At 38.5% G+C, this 21,429-nt stretch overlaps 1 protein-coding gene across 4 annotated transcripts in view; it reads left to right on the top strand.

The window, feature by feature from the left end:
* Nucleotides 1–21,429, top strand: part of PRKCZ (protein kinase C zeta) — a 37,504-nt gene that overhangs the window by 13,264 nt on the left and 2,811 nt on the right. For all 4 annotated transcript variants that reach the window (XR_010622313.1, XM_065737916.1, XM_065737915.1 and 1 more), the window contains 12 exons: nucleotides 3,950–4,035; nucleotides 6,719–6,850; nucleotides 7,921–8,002; nucleotides 8,488–8,540; nucleotides 10,252–10,440; nucleotides 11,898–11,995; nucleotides 12,343–12,429; nucleotides 13,069–13,204; nucleotides 13,565–13,652; nucleotides 14,068–14,187; nucleotides 15,052–15,131; nucleotides 15,714–15,803. Coding sequence is in view for 3 of the 4 variants with exons in the window: in XM_065737916.1 (XP_065593988.1) it covers nucleotides 3,950–4,035; nucleotides 6,719–6,850; nucleotides 7,921–8,002; nucleotides 8,488–8,540; nucleotides 10,252–10,440; nucleotides 11,898–11,995; nucleotides 12,343–12,429; nucleotides 13,069–13,204; nucleotides 13,565–13,652; nucleotides 14,068–14,187; nucleotides 15,052–15,131; nucleotides 15,714–15,803 (1,241 nt within the window). In the remaining variant the exon portion in view is untranslated. The remainder of the gene's footprint in view (nucleotides 1–3,949; nucleotides 4,036–6,718; nucleotides 6,851–7,920; nucleotides 8,003–8,487; nucleotides 8,541–10,251; nucleotides 10,441–11,897; nucleotides 11,996–12,342; nucleotides 12,430–13,068; nucleotides 13,205–13,564; nucleotides 13,653–14,067; nucleotides 14,188–15,051; nucleotides 15,132–15,713; nucleotides 15,804–21,429) is intronic.

Raw genomic sequence — 21,429 nt, 5'->3', positions numbered from 1 at the left:
TCTGAGGTGCTTCTCAGGCCTCATCCACAGCATTTTTGATTGATCAGTCCATGTGTTGGTCACAAGTAAAGTGAACTTCTGAAGGGAGCTTAAGTATTGTTTGAGCATTTTATTTCTTGTTTCTAATATTCTATTTTTTTCCTAATGTTGGGATATTTTCAGTACCAGCTGTGATTTTAATGATGGGATGGTCCTGATTTTCCAATGATCATTCAGATGAGCTTTTAAAGATTCAGACCAAGAGCATGTGTAAGGCATTAATGGGTGTGGTTGAACTAAAGAGGCATGCAACAGCAGTGCAGCTTTTTCAGGATGAGGTGTTAGCTGTTTCTATTGGATGCCAGTGTTCTGTTAAGTCCTACTTCAGCTGCTTTAACAGGAGAACGTGAGCATGGGCAACCAAGAGATCATGCTTGAGAAAACAGTATGCATGGAGGCTAACAATCCTGAAATGGGCATCAGCTGAGTCCTTTGAAGTTGCTGTCTGAAAGGAGAGGAAAAGCTGAGGTACTGTTGTTTCCCAAATACTATTTAGTTTTAAATAAAATAAATGATGTCTTCTGTCCATTTCAATAACTGCTTGCAGTTTCTTGAATTGGAAATGCTTCATACTTAGACTCCTCACAACTTCTGAAAAAGAATGTCCATTGTACATGGCAGCTTAGTGGTAATAAAAAGAAAGGCCTATTAACACACCATACAATGCACGTCTGTTACGTGCTTTAGAAAGCAGTTTTATTGTTTCAGTGCAACTATTAGTGAAATAGTAAGTAGCAGAGATGTGAAGCAACATACTATCCCAAGTCATTTAGGGTTTGCTTTCACAAAATTTATCTTTATATGTAACTATCTCTCTAATTGAGCATCCATCTGAAATAGCAGTATCCATTTCGTGGTTATAATTTCTGAGAGAATGCTCACTTGTCTGTTCAGTGAAACATTAAAAGAACAAAACAAAAAGTGGGCATTCTCATAGTGTCCAGCTGGCAGGCCATGTAATTGGCCTGTAAACAACTTGCATTAATCTCTGAGAAGTGATTTGCAGTGGTAGCAAATGATCTCTGTGCTTATTATGGTAAAAGATTTCATTATAGTTTGCATAAAAGCAGATTTTGGACTCATAAAAAGCATTTATAAAATCTGAATGCAGAGAAAATAAAATGTTTGTGGCTCTCCTATTGCCATTTGTTGGTGCAAGGCACACTCTTCAGACAACAGATGAATTCTCTTATATTCTGGAAAAGTACAAGCTTTGTCAAACTGCTTTGGATGGGGAAAATAGTATACTTGAGGCCTGGGGAGAGGCTGGGCCTGTCTTTTCAATTCCTTTTATCCTCTAGTACTGGGAAAGTGTATTGTCATCTGAAAAAATTCCATTTTCTTCCGTTTCTCTGCTTTTCCAAGTTTCATTGTTTAAAAGCAGTTTCTGGTAAGTTCTGGGGACCACTCTTGAATGGGGAAGCATCAGCTGTAAATGAGTTAATTTAGAGCGAAGAACAACAGACTTCTCAAATCACTCAGCCATTCATATCCACAACTTAAATCGTTTCAAGTTTTTCATTTTTTTTTTCCTATGAACTTTAAGAAAATGTAGACAGTGTTTTTGGTGAGGAAAAACAACAACAGAAGCAGCTATTAAATATGTTTACAGGCATTCCTGTTAGTGCTGCAGTTGTAGAGCTTGATTGCAGAGGGAAGAACTGCTCAACAGTGACAGTTGTTTTACTCTGTTTTCTCTGTGGAGGCAGCTGGGTAATGTGGTAGGCATTCAGGTTAAGAATTTTTATTTCTCTTTTAATCTGAACTTGGAAAAAATGGTCTCTTTTTTTTTCCAAAGATCCAGTCTTGGAAGTATATGAGTTTGGTGTGTTCCAGACAGGGAATAGGAATTTGATCCCAGACTGAATCAGTGGTTGTCATCCCAATGAATTGGGATGGGATTGTACTTCTTAATTTAAGCTGTATTAAGTTCAGCTTTTGTTAGACTGTTGCCCTCTAAGATTATAGTATGAAATCCTGACTTTGATATTAATGTTTATCATCAATTAGGGAAGTGACTTGCTCCTTTATTTACAGACTTCATCAACATGAGCTGCTCGTTACCGTACCCGTCACTTACTATTCCTCGTGTTGGTGATAAGCTGCTGCTCAGAACACAGATGCATGAGGTTGTCTCCATATGGTGCTTTGTCTAATGAATCCATTAGCTATCCTGGAGAAAATCTTTTGAAGTTTTTTTTTCTTCTTGGTGAAAAGTCATTACAAATGGTGGGACAGTTTTAGACTGATGTTTGTGTATGGTATATTTCACAGTTGTATCAGGAAGATATGTACCTAATTATGGAGGGTAAGTAGCTTTTCACAAAGCATTACTGAATTTGTTTTGAGTAAAGGGAACTAAAGATGATTTTACCTTGATAGCAAAACCTGCAACTGTGCTATTGGGTTTTCTGTGGTTCTGAACGTTATCTGAAGTTGTCATTGGTTCTGGCAGCGTACCTAGATAAAAAATAGCACACGTTGCCATTTGTGAGGTCTCATAAAGGCATGCATCTTATCGTTACCTTCTCAATGGGACTATTTATACTTCTGAAGCTGTTTGGTTCTGTATTTCCTATGGGGCTGTTTTACTTGCTAATGTTTCATGTGTGAAGTGGGCAGAATATATTCTGTACGAGGTGCCAGTTACTTTAAGTTGCATTATAGCTAATATAAATAGTGTGTTTAAAGAGGCTTAGAGCTTTGATTTGGAAAATGTTACTCGTGTTACTGAAGATGATTTTTAAAGTAATGCTATCTAGGAACTATTTTAGCTTCTCGTTTTTCTTTGGAAGCTGTGTGGCACTATTAACAGTGAAAGCTGTGTTTCCTTGAAATGTTTAAGATGATGTTAATGTGCTTCACTGTCAAAAAATAGGTTTTTAACTGTACACATGACAGCAAACCACAAACTCATATATTTGAATCTCTTGAGTGTGATTAAGACAAATTATTCAGCAATTAGAATCATGCTAGGTAAGTCTCCCTTTCTGTTTTGTTAGCAGGACTGCATTGCCAGTTTTCATGTGGCTGCTGAAGTTCCTATCAGCTCCACAGCCCATCTCTTCCCCATGTGTTTCCCTGCCAGGACCTGCTGGTGCCCCTGCTCTGGGCAGCCTGGTGCTGCTCACGTTGCAGGATGTGTGTGTCACCGTGCAGCTGTGAGCAGCTCTCAGCAGGACTAGTGTTGCACAATGCATTTTTCAACACTTCCAACACTTGGTATTTAGTTTCTCTAATGAGCCAGGCCAACACTGCACGTGTGTATGTGGAAAGTGACAACAAAGTGGATTTGGAGTAGGTGCTCCGTGCTATTTTGCATGACTTTGTCTTAAGCAGTTAAATTATTTATTGTTGTCATGTTTAGACTGTATTACACATAATTGCAGACCTGCACTTGAACTGTTTCCATAATGGAATAAATGACTTTGGATAGCATTTACTAACCATTATAAAATTGAGGTCAAATAATGCAGTTCTGCAGATTTGTAACATCTTTAACTCTTTAACTGTGCAGTATTTTTAGCAGCAGGCATCCTCACGTGTGTGCATGAGGTTGACGTGGTGGGATTGACATGGCAGTTTTCCTGGAGGAAGCTGTTTCTTTAACTGCTGCTGTCCTTCCTCCTCACCTGAGCTTGAACAGCGTGCAGGCAGGAAACCGTAACAGGATCAGGATCATGTGAAGAAAAAGAGACAGGCATGGAAAAAAGGGAGAGGCAGTGTGAGAGCACATCCTGCAGGAGCTGTCATTTAAGGCTGCCTTAAAAAAAAATCCGCAGTGATCTTAGCTGTGCGTTGCTATTTAGAAAAGCAGGATTGTTTTAAGTCACAACTTGCTTACCATAGTGTGTCTGCTATTGCTGTGCAACCATGCTGCTGCTTTACACCTTCTTAATTTCTTTCTTAGAATCAATCTACCGCCGTGGAGCCAGAAGATGGAGGAAGCTGTACCGAGTGAATGGGCATTTGTTTCAAGCCAAACGTTTTAACAGAGTGAGTACTGTTGTATAAAATGTAGGGTTTTGCTAATGTTCTGTGCTAATTGTTTTCTCAGTCCGTGCTCTCTGTATTTGAGTGGTGGAAAAAATAAAAGGAGAAGCAAGATGCTTATTGATGTGGCTTTTCAGTCTGCGCAGCGTTATTCAGGTCAGAAAAATGGGAAGGCTCAGACTTTGATTCCGATTGGTGGCAGTTATTCTAAAGTCTCCAAAAAACAGTTTTTGTTATATTTAAACTCATGGGCTTAGAGGGGTGTTTCTCCTTTCCATGCAGTGATTAAGCTGCTTGATTGCTGTGTGATCTTTTACCTTCAGTATATATTGTTATTTTTAGCTATTACAGCTCTTGATGTTACTTCAAACTGTTTTGAATTGGTGGCATTACGTAATCTAATTAAGAGGAAAGAATCTCTGTTGAGCTAGAATACAACTGCATTAAGAATCTGACTTAATCCACATGAGCAAGTGGATGTAGCTTTAAGGGTGAGGCTCCTCCTTGACTTTTATCCCATTATGTCAAAGTATTGCAGCACATACAAATGTCATGTACGCTTTGGGGAACTGGATACAAAACAGTACAGTGAGGTGAGTTAACTGTCTTTTTCAGCAGTGCTCTTATCTCCTATGAAATCTGTACTACTGCCTGGATAGTTTGTTTTTTTCCTTAATGTTCCCTACCCTGAAGCTGCATTTGAAAAGCAGGAAAAGCCCTTTCAAAGTAGTTATTTTATCAGTGGCTGTGTGAAAATATAGGTTATTTATCTAAATGATAACAAGCATTTGTGTAATGTGCTGTGCTGTCTTTAATTTTGTAATTCATGGTATGAAATATTCCATAAATTTTACTCAGATGTTCATTTGGTGCCCAGTTAGAACACTTAGAAGCACTGTGGATGCATACATGCCATGTTAATGATTCTCTGTTACTGATATAAATAATGAACTTCTACAGAAATTGAGCTAATGATGAATAAACACTTGAATTGGAAACTTCATTAGCATACTTATATGCCAACAATCCTAATGACTTTGTTACAACTGTTCCTACAGAAATTAAATCTTCTTAAGGCGGAGCATCTAAGTGATCAGACTATAACTTGGTGATTGTAATCCTGTTGAATGTGATGTGAAAGCCCACTGTTATTTCTATGGTTATGTACATTCTGGACAGGATGAGAGATGCTTGTATTATTCACAGAATCTGACAGTTGCCCTTTTGTCTTTTTTTTTCCTCCTGTTTGCCTGCATCTAACCAAAGTAAATGAGATTTTTCTTGTATGCTGTTGCCAGGGTCTAGGACGTTTTATTTTTCCTTTGATATTCCTGCTGCCAAACCCATACTGGAGTACTGGAAGTAGTCTCGTGGAGCAGGATTTTTGGAAGAAGCAGCTACAGATGTCCAAAGCTTACTGCCTGGCACTTTCTCTTGTTTGTTTTCCTCTGGACAGCGTAGCTTGGATATCTCCCAGTCAAGGAGTAGCTACATAGCTAAATGGAATGAAATAAATAGCTGTAGAAAATGAAGCTTAAAACATGAGAGGCCATATAGAAAAGAGCTTTTTTTAAAAAAGCACGTTGTCTCTGATTATTACACTACTGGAAAGGATTCGTAGTAGTTGAATGCTTTTGGGCAGGGCACCATGTATGATTCATTAGTCTGAGGATCTGAATAACCACACTAACTGCAGTTTGCTGGGAGGAACAGACTTGCACTGTTCTGTGGCTTTGGGACAGTTGTGGAGTTCAAAGCCTGAAATGGGGAAGGAGTGCAGGGCTGCCTGAGCCTGCTTGCAGCATGGTGGGCAGTGCCCTTACCCTCTTACATTAATCACAGGAGAAAGTCTGCAGATAGCAGATTGCATGCAAGTCACTGTTTGGCAACCTGTGCCCTACTGTATATAGGGAGATAACTGAGGCTAGGAGACTTCTTGGCATTAAAAGGATCTATTTGGTATTTGGCAGTTTGGGTGAAGTGTATAAAATGACCACAGCACACATACAGTGGAAAAACTATTTAAAGAGGTGCCTTGTTAAAGTCAGCAGAATGTCTGACTTACTACTCTGTCCTCATTTTGATGTAATTTATTCAGATGCCATTTCCAGACATGAAGAAAAAAGGTAATATATTTCAGATACTAAATAATGCAACACAGAGAGGTTTTAAAATCAGACTTGATGGATAAGATTCTTAATTGTTAAGTTTCTACTTATGTTCTGCCTTGGAAGAATGTAGATGCAGATGTAGAACAGTCCTCATGTTTTGATTTGTGGAGTCCTGTAACATTTTTTTTTTGCCAGTTAGGATGCTTTTTATTTTCTTTGCACGTGGCACAAGTTGAGTTTTGTTTGGGTAACTTCTTCTGGTACCTGAAGTTCAAAATATACTTGCTGTCTAAGGATGATCTGCTGATGTTAGGCTGTGATGTGTCCATGTGCTTGAGACACTTTTTTTTCTTAGCATCCAGTTTAAAAAAAAAGTGCACATAGCTGAATGTTAATATGGAAATATAACCTTCAGATATTAGTGAAATCCTGGGTATTTTAAAAACTATTATTGAACATCTGTTAGGAAGTAGATACGGTGGGACCTTGTGGGGTGAGCTCTTTCTGCTGGCTCGCTAGCAGCCTACAGAAGGGAACTGATAATGGAAATTGATAATATGCATTCTGCCTTTTAGAGAGCATACTGTGGCCAGTGCAGCGAAAGGATATGGGGTCTCAGCAAGCAAGGCTACAAGTGTATCAACTGCAAATTGCTGGTCCATAAACGTTGTCATATACTTGTTCCACTGACCTGCAAAAGGCATATGGTAAGTTTGTATTGTCTAAAACTAAGTTGTCCTACTGTGCCCTGTTCTGCTAATTCTAGATGTGCATCCTAGGTGATTGAACACTGGTAGGTTTATAACACTTGGTGGTAATTGATTTTCAGTTTCCAAAATGTTTATGGAGGATAAGGCTTTAGATTGTGAGCAGTAAAGACAAAAAGAAAACTTGAGATGTGACTGTGTGTGTGAGAGCTTGATTTTTGACTTCTCCTGTGGACAGTATTTCATTTTACAGATAGGTCAGGAGTTGTTGCTGGCAGCCTTAGTGTTTGTTTCTTGGAGTCTATGGGAATGTTTTAGGAGCTAAGACACTTGGTTAGAACTTACTGGCACCTCTCTGATGAGTTTTGCCATCTGTTTCTCCGAGACTTTTTCCTTTTCTAGTGGCATCTTTACTTTCCTTCCCAGGTTTTAAATGTTTATCTGTGTCCCTAAACTTCAGCCATTCCATATGCTCATCACAGATTTTCACCAGTGTTTTACTTGTTTTTACATCTTTTTAGCTTCCTACAAGGTTAAACCATTATTTTTTTTCTCACTGGTGTTAGATACAACTTACCTTGGCATTATTGGATCACTTGCAGTTTATTTATACATGTCACTGTACATACTGGAGTCGTCCTTTGTGGCTCATAATGAGCCGTGGATGAGACCAGTGTCCAAACATAATATAATGTTACTTGGTATTGTGATATTTATCAAATCATTCAATACCTCTGCATAATGAGTGAAGGGATATGCCACTGCTCTAAATTGTGTGTGTAATATCATTTGGACATTGTTGCAGTTTCATGTAAAACACTCAGAGGACTTAAAAAGGATCAGTTTAAACTTTGCATTTCACTTATTCCACTTCTAGGCGATAACTAGGCATCAGTTGTAGTTAGAACAGTTGCAAAGTACTAATATTCTGAATACCTCCTATGAAATCCTTTTATTTTTTCTTAAAGCTACAAATGTAAGGTTCTTTGTTGCAGTTGTGGCAAGACATTGTGGCCTAAGAGGGGCTACGTGAGCTGATGTTTTTCTGTACGATTTGTGTATCTTTGAAGGATTCGGTCATGCCTTCCCAGGAACCTCAGTTAGATGATAAAAATGATGAAGTTGACCTTCCTTCAGAAGAAAACGATGGCAGTGAGTATTCTGTCAAGATGGAATTCCTGTTCTTCCTTGTTTGTAGTATAGTTACAGTAGAGTGATCTGGAAATCTGTTGCTAACTTTGCCTCCGCTGATATCCTTCAGAGGATGAGATCTTTAACCTTGTTATTAGAGGTTGCATTTTTTGTGTTCAGTACTGAAGAGTTAAGTAAGCTCTCTAGGTAAAGTTCTCTTCCTACTAGCAAGTTTGTAGCCCACTTATCCTACCTACTTCTCCTTTTCCAAATGAGTCACTGATAAGTTTCTGACTGTCTCAGAGTTGGTTATTTCTGCAGTGCCCTTGGTTAGGAACTCCTGTCATGATTACAAGAATAGAGTGGGGAAAATGTGATCGACCATCCCACAGTATTTATAGTGAACTGCTAACCCTAAGCTACTAAATTATCCTACCATTTATCAATTTTTGAATTATTTCTAGTAAGGCTTTAATCACTCTACTTCTCTTTGACGTAATTTCCAGTTCCTTACATTCCCTCAAGTCGGAAGCATGATGGCATTAAAGATGACTCTGAGGTATGTTGTAAAATTACTTTTCTAATTCACTTTTGCACACTCTTAATCAAATACCTTTTATGAAATAGCTAATTATATTTGTGTTGGTTTTTTTTCTGCTTCCACTTAAATAAGAGGTCTGAATATTCTTTCTGAAAATAAGTTTTAAAGAATTTTGTTGGATTTTTCTGATTTCTTCTATATAAAGCTCTTGTCACCTGAGTCATGATGTGAGAGAGATGCATTCATTCCCTGCATTCATGCTGAAACAATAGTGATGAGCAGACTGGTTGGCTGTGTAGGTTCTTACAGCATGTGGTGGCTTTGACATTGTCGTCTGCCCTCTCTAATGGATGCACACCCCTTCTCACCCTAGGGCTACCTCTGCAGGCTAACATTAAGAGTGTTGGTTCAATCTGGCAGTACATTACCTATCCAGCTTTCTGGATAGCTAACAATTTACACAGTGCTCCTGTGGAAATACAAGTAAAATAATATCTACTTAAGCTATTTTTTTTCCAGCTTTTGTAGAGGCTCTGTCATGGTCTCTTCATCCTAAGAACGTTATTCCCTTAAAGCAGTTGAATTCTAAAGGACTTCAAGAAGCTGCTTTTTAAAAATGCTTCTGGCATGTTTGAATTAAATGCATTTTACAGAATGCTAGCAGTGGGTTTTTTGTCCTGCTTCTAAACAAACCTGTACCTTCCTTTTCTACCTCCACTACAATACTTGTCACTACTATTAACTTACACTTGAGTAGTTCTTGCTCTTGGGTAAGTGGCTGCCTTATTTTCCATCATGTGCCATTAGGATTTGTCTCAAATTCAGAGATGCCAAGCTATAAACTTAAATCACATCAGAGAATTGTTGTTGCTATCTGAAGTTACTTGTTTCTGCCACGGTAGTGCTCAGGTACTCTGTATTTAAATTTTGATAGATGCTCTTTTGAATTACATTGATCTGACTTTCCCATCTTTCTTCTGAGCTTTACTAAAATAATTGAAGGTGTCCTGCAAAGAGGATGTGGTACTGTGGTAGCTTTGTTAAATAGAATCTTTAAGCTCACAGCAACCTCTTCTAATAGCAGTCAATCCTAGATCAAGGTTCTTTATATAAATACTTGGTTCAGCAGAACACTGATCTGTCTACACGTACTGTAGCATGGGGTCAGATAAAAATAGGCCATGGAAGTATGTCAAAGCATTGTGCATCCTGGTGAAATTTGAGAAGTCAAAGTGTGTTTTGTATGTGAATCTTTAACTACTTAATCTTTAGTCTCATATCATGCAATTCCAGCTAATAGTGAAGATCAATTTTTGATTTTACTGTACATAATGCATTTAGAAACAGCATTCTTCATGGTAGAATATTTTCTGCCAATTCTCACATTTCAGAATAGAAAAGATGGTCTTTGCTCAGTGCTGTGTATAATTCTACATAGCCTAAAGTTTAAGAATGACTAAAATGTCACTTCTAAAAGCAATCCCCTTCTGGAAAACAGAAGGCATACTTATATGATTCACTGAACAACCTAGAGCAAGAACAAAACAAATAGCAGCAAAGCATTTCTAAGTAAGTTACTATCAGCCATTCATATTGGTGTGACAGTGGCAACAGCATGTAAACTCAGTGAGTTCTGTCCAGAGGTTAAAGACCTTTTGGCTGTTGTAGATGCTAGAAAGAGAAGTTACTTTAACTGTTAACTACTTGTTTGTTTGTTTTTTTAATACAGGATATCAAACCAGTCATTGATGGAATGGATGGAATTAAGATTTCTCAGGGGCTTGGGCTACAGGACTTTGATTTAATCAGAGTTATTGGGCGTGGAAGCTATGCCAAAGTTCTTCTAGTTCGGTTAAAAAAGAATGATCAGATCTATGCGATGAAAGTAGTGAAGAAAGAATTGGTCCATGATGATGAGGTAAGTCTGTATTAACTGCTGGAAGGTGGAAGGCAACAGAAATGTTAGGCAGTTCTGTCACAGGAGTTTTTCTAGCTTTTGAACTCATCTGTCATTAACTGTCTGCTTAAAGTGTAGCATCAAGATTAAGTTCGAAATCTCTTATAAAATAAGAAATACCTTAAATTTGGCAGAGTGCACGTGAAGAATGCTCAAATGCAAGTGTGCTAATCTGTATGCTTGTGTTCACTCAAAAGAGAATAGAATAAAGTGAATCCCAGCGGGGGAGGAAGGGAGGTTTGAACCACTTGCAGTGCCATAGGGCTGGAACATGCCATGTGAAGTGAGGCAGTGGGGGATGGGTTCACAGCCCCAGCCCTGTTAAAGCAGTGCTCTGAGAGACCTTGCAGAGCAGTGCCATACGTTGTCAGGCTGCCAGCTTCAGTGGCACACTGCAGTGTGACATGCTCATGCAAGAGTGGCAGCATGTATGAAGAGGTGTATGAGATATGACACCAGAAGTTATTGGAAGAGTATGAATTTCTCTAGATTTGGTCCTCTTAATGTTAGCTTACGAGTGTAATTCTAGTGTACTGTATATGTGTGCAATGAGATGAGTTTAGTCTGGAATTTCTTAAAGGAGAAATCATTCAATAAAACAAAAAGTGAATGTGTTTTATTCAAAACTGAATTTAGGGTTCATACTTAGACCCAGGTTTACCATTCTGAAGCATAACAGTTTGAGGAGTGTCTAAACACAAATGGGTCAGATTTGGTTTTGTTGGTAATTGTTCTTGACTCTCTTTGAGACTTCAGTTACTCAGCTAGATGGGTTATCCTGGGGTTGAAGTCTGTTTCCCTTCATTCAGTGTTTCAGCAGTTCTTGACAGGAAGGTCTGAATTCTCAGCATCTGTCTTGGTCATCTCCAGATTGGTTAGAAATAGAGAATTCTGACTACTTACATTCCTCGTCTGTTGGCAGGGTACTGACCATATAGCAGAGTGTGATCTGGGTCATGTCTGGTATCTACTGCTAGAACTGGTCCGTAAGGTTTTGATTTCTTACGGTTATAAGAAAAATGATGAAAGGTGTTATTATTTTGCAGTACTTCAGTAATATCATTCGAGTTTTGTTACATTCTTATATTGTATTGCAGTCAGTGGAAAGAATTTCTCTTGAAGTATTAAAGGCATTCTGTGATATTACTAAGGGTGATTTTTGGTTGGACAAACCAATCACTTTTGTTGCTTCACTGGACTAATTTCAAATAGCAGAGCAAATGAAGTTTAGTTGGTTTAAACCTGCTGAATAATTGAGTTGAAGTGTTTGCTATTGTCGTCCAGATTTTTAATCCTTCTTAAGGGCATATGTAAGAACACTACATACAGGGAAGGTCAGATGTAAACAGTTTATGTTCTGGGACTGTTCATAGTGGTTATCTGGTAGAAGTTCTGATTGTTCAATTATTCTATTTCAGGATATTGATTGGGTACAGACAGAAAAACATGTGTTTGAGCAGGCATCCAGCAACCCATTCCTAGTTGGTTTACATTCGTGCTTTCAAACAACAAGTCGGTAAGAAGGATCCTAAACCTTGTTTTGAACAGTGATCATTGTGCTACTTCTCATACAGGAAATATAACTGCTGTCATGACAGTCAGGAAACTTTGGAGGGGTTCCATTGCTCCACCAAAGCCAATTTCCAGGGTGTAACTTGGTGCAGTGTGGAGCAGAGGGCAGGGATTTCCTGCCCATATTATTAATGAAATGCTGTTGTCTTTTGTACTGGTTTTGGTAGTTCTGCAGATTTCACAGTGAGTAGTGGACGACTGAATGAAATGGCTTGAATTAGAAGAATAGCAATAGTTTTCTTCCTCCTGAGAATTTGCTTGGAAGCCATTAATTCTATTATATGCTTTCAGATTGTTTCTTGTCATAGAGTATGTAAATGGAGGAGACCTTATGTTTCATATGCAACGGCAAAGAAAACTTCCTGAAGAACATGCAAGGTATTTTCCTAACCCAGCCATCATCGTTTTCCTTTTGTTACTTCATGTTGTATGAAATGCTCTGGGGAGTTTATTCAGTAAAAGAATATGAATAGCTAAGAGAAAAGAGAAGGTTATTTTTTAAGATTAGAATGTTTGTCATGGTAAGAAATGTTAACTTATTAAAAAGATGTGATTTCTAAAGCAGGCAAACATTTGATAATTAGCAAGCTGTTCCTGTGTGTTTTTGTTTACTGCTTCGTATGCAGTTAACATTTCTTTGATATGTTGAGAGATGATGTAGCTGTTCTAATTATTTTGATCTTATGTTAAATTAATATAGTTATAGGACAAGGAAGAAGACGTGATTCGCTGTGTTGTGTGTAATCTTTGCACTGCATAAAGTCTCATCATTTTTCTTGATAAGCTGAAACTACAGTTCTTGTGTCATCACTTTGGAGTTTTCAGGGAAAAAAGTCTGGATAAAGAGTAAATATTCTCTTTAATAAAATTTGAAATTACCTTTGCCATTCTTAAAGGAATGGTTATATGATGAGTTCAGTACCTTCTGTGAACAAACATAGCATCTTCTCAGTATTCAGTTCATGGAGTCAAACTCGTTTTGTACAATCTCTTTTAATATTTTTCTCCTTTTTTCAGGTTTTATGCTGCTGAAATTTGTATCGCTCTAAACTTCCTACATGAAAGAGGCATAATCTACAGAGATTTAAAACTAGACAACGTTCTTTTAGATGCAGAGGGTCATATAAAATTAACAGATTACGGCATGTGCAAGGTAGAGTGTTCTTACCTTTCTTTTGTCTCTTTCTTTTTGTCACTCAGTAGTATATTTCTCTGGTTAAGTTTTAAATCTGATACTGTACCTAGAGATATCAAGGAAAAACTGACAGAAGTTCCCCTTTGCTTAACACGGGTGTTACTGAGCCCAGAATTTGGTTGTGGAATAGCAGTGTAATTCTGCAAAATAACTGAAGCATAGGACCACGTTTGTAACTTCCTCTGTGTTTCTTATGCTGATCACTTTGCAGGAGAGAAGTTGATCTTGACTGAGTTCATTTCTTCTGTTCAGTTTCCTACTTCAAAAATAGAGGTAGACTCCTAATTTTTTTTTTTTGAACTGTTTTTATGTGTGCAGGAAGGGTTGGGCCCTGGTGACACTACAAGCACTTTCTGTGGAACACCAAATTATATTGCACCAGAGATCCTAAGAGGAGAAGAATATGGTAAGCTGAGACTGAACGATGTGATGTTATATTCATTTTGGCTAGTTTTAAATCCTACTTTCCCTGGACACCGCAGTGATACTGCATCAAAACCAAGCCCCAACCCTTGGTGTATTTGACATCCCAGCTGCTGTTGTCCCAGGGAAGGTTTCTGGAATGCTGTGACAAAGATCATTGCTTGTGCAGGAGTCAAAACTATAATCTTCTTAACCAGTGTTGTTATAAACGGATCCGACCAGTTGGTTGGGTTGTGTACAGACACCCATAAAATCCATACAGGTTGCTTTTGTTGTCCAAATTCCTGTCAAGTTTCAACCAGTGATACTGATCATGTATAAGCAGGCCATTAATCTTCACATTATGAGAACCTTGAAATTGAAGAAGTGCTGAAAATCTGCTGTGTAAATATTGACAGGGTTCAGCGTGGACTGGTGGGCTCTTGGTGTATTGATGTTTGAAATGATGGCAGGAAGGTCTCCATTTGATATCATTTCTGACAATCCAGACATGAACACTGAAGATTACCTCTTCCAAGGTATAGTTGTTTTTCTGTGATTTCTCTTGCAGGGAGAAATAATGAAAGTTAGCAGTTGCAGTAGGACACTCTTCTCATCTCATGGCCACTATCAGGTCTACAGTATAAGTGTTTCATCCTAGGTATTTATTTTGTGGAACTGTGATAAAATATTAGGAAGCCTTCTTTAAATGGCAAGAGCTTGGCAAAGGACAGAAGTAAGACCAACTGAAGTTGTATGGCATGGTGTCTTTGTTTGAAGGCACTCATTCCACAGTCCCAGAATGGGTTATGAAAATTCAGTGCTACGTGGGAAGATGGGAGGATCTATGAGGAAAGGACCTTTTTGATATGTAGCTTTGGTCTGAGTAACTGACTTCTGAGAGAATTAGTGTAACCTTTTAGAACAGTTTTATCCTTCAGGATACCTGAAGTTTTTTCAGTGGAAGTAGTAATGCTTGTTATGTTAATTATGACACACTTTGTAGGTTTGGCAACTGAGAAGTTGCCTGTTCCCTAAAATGCAGAAAGGTTCTTTAAACTAATTGCTGTTGTAATCAAATAATGCTCTCCCACAGTCTTCTGATGAGCACAATATTATTGTTTAAAAGCAAACTTTTACATATACTCAGAACACCAGATGTTTTATTCCCCGTTTCTGCTACTCATAAAAAGATGATGCAGCTAACATTTCTTTTGAAATCTTGAAGTTTTGGTACAGTAGTTTGTATAACTATAACTCCTTTTGTTGTGTTATTTTCAAAAGTAACCACATGTTCCCATTTTCCAAAAGGTAACATGTCTAACACGATATTGTTTGTATTAAAATAATGGTCAATGTCATAAAACAAAAAAACAATATTACTGTTTTTAAACCTGTAACAGTTATTCTTGAGAAGCCAATCCGGATTCCAAGGTTTCTTTCTGTCAAGGCCTCCCATGTGTTAAAAGGATTTTTAAACAAGGTAAATAACATTCTCTTATTTTTAGCATCTAATATCTGGAAGTCAGAGCTTCCTGTTGAAAGGAATACAGTTAAGTAGTTAATCTGCTTACTATTAAGAAAATCTATAAAACCTTGGCATCCTGTGTGATTAAAAAAAAGTGCAACCAAACCACCACCACACAACTTGTTAGTTCTGAGGCTCTCCCACATCAGACTTGTTGCAAGAGACTGTCCTTAGTTAGAAATTATTGTAGACATTTATAAACTCTTATCTGTAATACTTAATTCAATGAACATCAAATGCATTTCAGATCTGTAGAACCACTATCATTCAAATGAGGGGAAAAAGAAGGATATGAATTATATGTTACTAAATCTAATTTTTATTATTGTCAGAAGTTGTAAAGTACTTGAAAATGAGCTCTTATATTAACTCTCTCAAGGAAAAGAGAATGAAAATGCTTTGGTAGCCATGGGTACGTGCATCTTAACAGCAGTTTGCATAGTAGTGGAGAATGCTGGTCATATGGATGGGGTTTGGACCAAAATGGGCTGTAACAGATTCAGAGTGTGTAACAGGGAATTTCTGTGTTCTTTGCAGGATCCCAAAGAAAGGCTTGGCTGCCAGCCACAGACAGGATTTTCTGATATCAAGTCTCACACGTTTTTCCGCAGCATAGACTGGGATCTGGTAAAAATAATTACTTGTTTGTGTGTTTAGAAGGAACATCCTGAGTCCCTTGTTAACTTACCCAGTGTAGATGCAAAGTGCCTGCAGTTGTACTCTTTTGGTGGTCACTTCACACAGTCCTAACAGAGGCAGGATCTGTGTATTAGCAAGCAGTGCTTTATTTCTCTGATCAGAAATGTTTCAACCTTGAAGGGGGGGAAGGTTGGCATTAAAGTGAATGACCAAGGGCAGGTGAAGTGCTAGTTGGTAACAGTGCAGTATCGTATTATGACAGAATAAGACCACATCTTTTTCTTTAAAAAAAAAAACAACAAAAAACTGGCTTGAAAGTTTTGTAGCAATTTGAAATGATTCTGATCATTACTTTTCTCAATAATTTCGTGTTGTAGTGGAGATTTTTAGCTTATGGGAGAGCAGGCAACTTGCATGTCTGTAGGTTTGGATGCATAAATATTTATTAAAACTAGCTTTATAAAAGCTCCTGGTACTCATAACTGTCTCTGCTTCACAGAAGCTCACCATAGGAACCACAATGTTGCATTTATTGACACAGCCGAAGAAAAGTCAGGAACTCTTCCTTACCAGCATTACATTTCTAATACTTAAATGAGCTTTGAGAATATACGCGTGTAGTGCTTCCATAGTCCTGGGAAGCCTCCAGAAAACACAGAAGCAGGCAAGCAGCAATGCCTGTAATAATGTGGAAGAGGTTCAGAGAAGAGAAGCACCAGGTGATGACTGTTACTCTCAGGCCTGCTGCTCAGACATTCAGAGGAGGCATTCACCACATTAGGAAACAGTGTTTCAGAATATCTGTGGTTCACAAAGCAATTTATGCCATAACTACAAGGTAGTTCTGTCACAGACATGGCTCATTTTGTACTCTCCTTTTACCTACGTGCTGTGTTCCATTATGTCAGCTACCTAGTGGTAGCTGTAATGCATCTTGACTGGGTTTGTGTTAGAATTTAAATGCCATGCACTGCAGGGTTTCTGTTTTGCAGAGTTTTTCTGAGAGATGCAGGAGACACTTGGATTTGTTTTCTTCCTTTGTGTAAATACTTAATTGGAACTGCTACTTCTTGGTCAACACTTATGCTGAGTTTACTTGAGTTTTGATTTTCTAGCTACTTTTTGGTTGGAAGCTTTGGTATTAGTTTTCTAATTTAAAAATACTACTGAAAACCTTGGGGTGGATTTCTGTACAGTTTTGCAGTGCTGCTCAGCAGGATCTAAGCTGTCAGGAAAAAAACTAAGCTACACTTCTAGTGTTGGAAAATGTATTTAGGATAAAACTTAAAACCACTGTAAGTGTGGTTTTCAGTCTTGGTCATCTGAGTTGTGTGTGGCATGGTTAAGAACAAATTAGATTACTCACTCTGTATGCAGGATCTTTTAATAGCATTCAAAGAAACACCAAGACAACCTTTCTCATTGTTTCAGCACGTGAAGTACCCATCTGTATAGTTTTATCCATTATGTATTGAAGTGCTACAAAGCCCTGGCTACTGCTAGCTGTGTGTGGAAGCAGTAATGGTTATGTTTTGGACCGTGGTATCAACTCATTTACATTGTTTTGGTAGATTATGGTGACTGTAGCTTGGCTGGCTTTTTTGTTTTGTTTGTTTTAAGAGAATATAAATTTTAGAATTGTAGTATTGAGATTGGTGGTACTGGAAATTGGAATGAATTTAGTCTCTGTTGCTCTGACTTGAAGGTTAAGGGCTACTTCAAGTCATTTATTCTGTTCAAGTGTTGCTTTTCATCTGGTCTTTCCCTTTCTACTAAACAGAGCCAGTAGCTTTTCCGTGCTTGTTGGCTTATACTTTTTAATTGCAAGTTTTGCCTGTTAGCTGTAGATTTGTAGTCAGTTCATTAGTCTCTAGATTTGAGAGTATTAGCTGCAATTGCAGTTCAGATATTTTCATTTGATTGGTGGTGTATCAGGAGCATTAGGTAAACTAGATTGGTCTCTAATTGCACACAAATGCTGTTCCTTGAGATGATAAGTAAATGTATCGTCCTGACTCTTTCTTGTGTTGCAGCATTGTGTGTCTGTGTAGGAGTTTTTCCAGTCTTGAGTACACTGTGCCAAGTTAGAACAGAAAGCTTAAATGGATGAATTATTTTTGGATCTCTATTTTTAAAGAGTGGAGCACTAACTATATTGGTGCTCACTGCTTAACTTGTAATAAGTTATACTTAAGTATTTTGACATTGCTCTCAAATGGCACTTAGTAGCATTGAATTTGTAGGCTGCTAATTATTATGGAAAAGGTTACAAAAATAGTGATGTGTTTCTGTTAGAGTATAACTTTACTCGTGTCACTGTGGTTTTTGTTGTTAGTGTTGCTTCAAAACATCCAAAAACTTTCAATTTTTCCCTGTGAAACTGACCTATAAAAGGGTATCAGAATAAGATCCTGGGAGCCCACACAGTCTGTATAAACTGCTGTTTTAAATGGGAAAAGTCCCATGTTTGCATTTTGAATAACTATTTTAGAAGTGACAGTAATTTGTATATGATCTGTGAGGCAAGGAAGAGCCCAAAGTCAAATGGTTATGAGAGGAGATGTAAAACACTGTATTCTGAAATTAAATAATAGTGACAGTGCATTCCAGCTCTCAAGTCCATGTTCCTGTTCTTTGATAGGAAGCAATGCAGAGGCTCCTTATGTGCAGTTGCAGTTGATAACACATGGACATCACAGGTGTAATACCTGCCTTACTCCTGCCTCTCCTCCTCAAAAGAATACTGCTGAAACGAATCATAGGATTGATAGAATCATGGAATACTATTGAATGTTAAATGCAACTGCTTAAGGCTCCTACAGGTCATACAGATCTTGTACAGCACTTAGAAGAGTTGGTGTAGAAAACCAGCGTGTCTCCCTTCCCTTGGTGTGTTTCAGCCATCCATGTGGGTGTGTGAAGAAGCTGGAGCCAGGCAGAAAGCAGAGTATATCACAGAATATTATTGCTATGAGAACTAAAGTTAGTTTTTCAATCTTCATACAGAAGTTTGTATTAAAACAGTCTTATTGCTTTGCCTTTTAATGCTGTTGTCACTGAGGATGTTGCATGAAAACAAACTGCTTTTCAATTTTCCATTAGAGTCGTTAGTTCTGTTCCAGGGGGAGCTTTGAATGTTGATTTTGTATCTGATGTTTCTCTAGAGGAACGGTGACCTCCAGTGGCCAGCAAGGCTTAACCCAAAGTGTATGTACCACGTAGGCCATAACAGATCAGAATAATGATCAAGTCTGGTAGCCTGTCTCTGTCAAAGCCCTTACCAGAAGCTTCAGAGGAAGGTAAACATGGTTCAAACTGCTCATAGCCTACAATGTTTCTCATGCAGATAAATATCTTCCTTCTGATTCATATATTGGTCACTTTTATGCTCTGTAGCATGAGGAGTAACACGGAGCATATAGATGTTCAGCTCAGTTAGTGGTTAGGAGTAGAACCTTCACCTGTGAGAAACTGCACAGCACATTCCCAGGTAGCAGAACCAGCTGCCCTCCTGCTGTTGGGTGTCTCTGCCCCAGTTCTGCCCCAGTTTACCCCATCCCAGTTACAAGCAGATCCATGCAGACAGTTTTATAGCTCTGGTTTGATGCAGCTCGGATGGTTCTTGGTTATTTTTCCAAAGCCTATAACTGAAACACTGATGCTGTTTCAGGTTCTCTAATTTCTGCTTAGATGACCCATTAAAGAAACCCAGTGGGTGATAGGCATACTGTGTTAGTACTGGAAGTCTGCATTTATTTACCCTTTGTTCTTCCAATTAAAACGTAATCCAGGAATGTTGAATGGGAAACCACTGTGAAGTGGAAAATCTCTGCTGCTATGAGGCTGTTTCAAACAACGATGAGAGCACGAGCAGTGTAGCTGTAAAGTTGTACTCTGAAAATAGTAATGCCAGCAGATGTGACAGAACTATCCACAGAGGATGTTCAGACGTGCATGTGCCAGCACTGAAGAACAATTCCTTTTGCATTCCTATCCCAGAATCCTTCCGAGCACTTTCTTCTGCAAAGTAATGACTTCAGTCCATTTCTAGATGGCAGTTCTGAGATGTGTATGCAGAACCTCTTTGGATTAAGGGAGCTTTGAACAAAAGCAGCATGCCAGTTAAGCAAACATTGTGCAGAATTGCCATCTTCTGTGATTGTAAATAGAAGAACTCTGACAATACATGGTTGTCTGTGACATTTAACAGTTCTGGTTGTAGCTGTGCTGTGTAGGGGCAATTTCAGGTTTTTTAATGCTCAGTAATGTCTCTGAAATGTTGCTGCAAGAATTGTTTTTGCAAAATAGGTGAAATTTACTAGCATCCATAAGTGAGTGGATGGAGAAGCACGTTTCATGAATGTGTGCTTCACTCAGCACACTGAAGTGCTTTCATCACTTGCTATGCCTTGCTTGGTAATTAGCTCACTGGTTATCCTTTTGAAGTTGGGTTTCTAATGAAACTACGTTTTTCTCAGTGTGATGTGGGGTTAACAAATGCCACAGTTTGATATTAAAATCAGAGCTTGAGATCTGATGGCAGTAGTTGTTTTGTTTTGTTTTTTTAACAGATTTGAGAGATTCAAATAAATGTTTAAAAATAAGTAATAAAAAATCATAAATTTAGAGAGGAAGGAGAGTTCTTCCAAGTACCCCCACTGTTTCTCTCAGTGCCCAACATAAATATGTTGCAGTTGTTCCTTCTCCTCTGATTTCTCAAGTCGTGATGTTTGTATCTGGGAATGTTTCACTGATTTGACAATAAGTACATAATTGTTTGGAAGGTTTTAGCCCTCTGAAATTGTCTGACCTGGTTTTTCACACTTGCAGCCTGATGGGAATGGCACAGTTTGTGTACTTTCTGCCTGTTACTGCTTCGGTGCTTTGTCCCGTTTGTTGTGTGTTAACATGCCATTGTATGATTTGGGGCTGCACATTCAGTGGTACCTTCTGAGTGCTTCATACTGAACTACGTAACAGTGGTAGTCAGCAACCTCTGTTTCCTGGCTGAAGGAGCTGTGGTGGACAGAGATCGTGGGGAAGGGCTGGGTGTGGAAGAACTGTGGCAGAGCTGTGGTCAGTGATGTGTGGGGTTGGGGAAGGCCACAATTCGGGCGTTGCTTTTTCCTGAGGCACTGATGTCAGCCTGGTCCAGGTCGGTGTCTGCAATCACTGCAGTAGCTTCCTTAAAGACAGACCAGGCAGCAAGGTGATGTCAAGTAAACCTACAGTACTTAGGAGAATTTCATCAGTTTGGTTCATTGTCGGTTCAGTTCCCACCGAGTTTTGATGACTCAGGTTCTTGCCTTTGATGTGAAGTGGCATTGTTTACCTCACTGGTTGTCCAGATGTCACACTTTAAATAACTTGTTCGCTTTGTGAGGAATTGAGCAGTAGCACTGACTTGGCTGCCCAGTGTATAGGAACTAGCACGAGCATTCCCACGTGGTAGAGCTGGGAGGGAGGAGGAGCAGCTAATGCTGCTTTGTAGCCATTGTGTTTGTGTGAATGGAAACCTGTTTAATTTATTGTGGGTTTTTTTTCCCTTCTCCCTTATAAAGCAGAGGGAGAGCACTTTCTTTTTATCACAGTAGTTACTTCATTGCACTGTCAG

This window comes from Cyrtonyx montezumae, unplaced genomic scaffold, assembly GCF_038088225.1.
Source record: "Cyrtonyx montezumae isolate F1298 unplaced genomic scaffold, pur_monq_1.0 scaffold_21, whole genome shotgun sequence".
Classification (NCBI taxonomy): Eukaryota; Metazoa; Chordata; class Aves; order Galliformes; family Odontophoridae; genus Cyrtonyx; species Cyrtonyx montezumae.
Note: the sequence above shows the minus strand (reverse complement) of the source record. Positions and strands in the feature narration are given on the sequence as shown.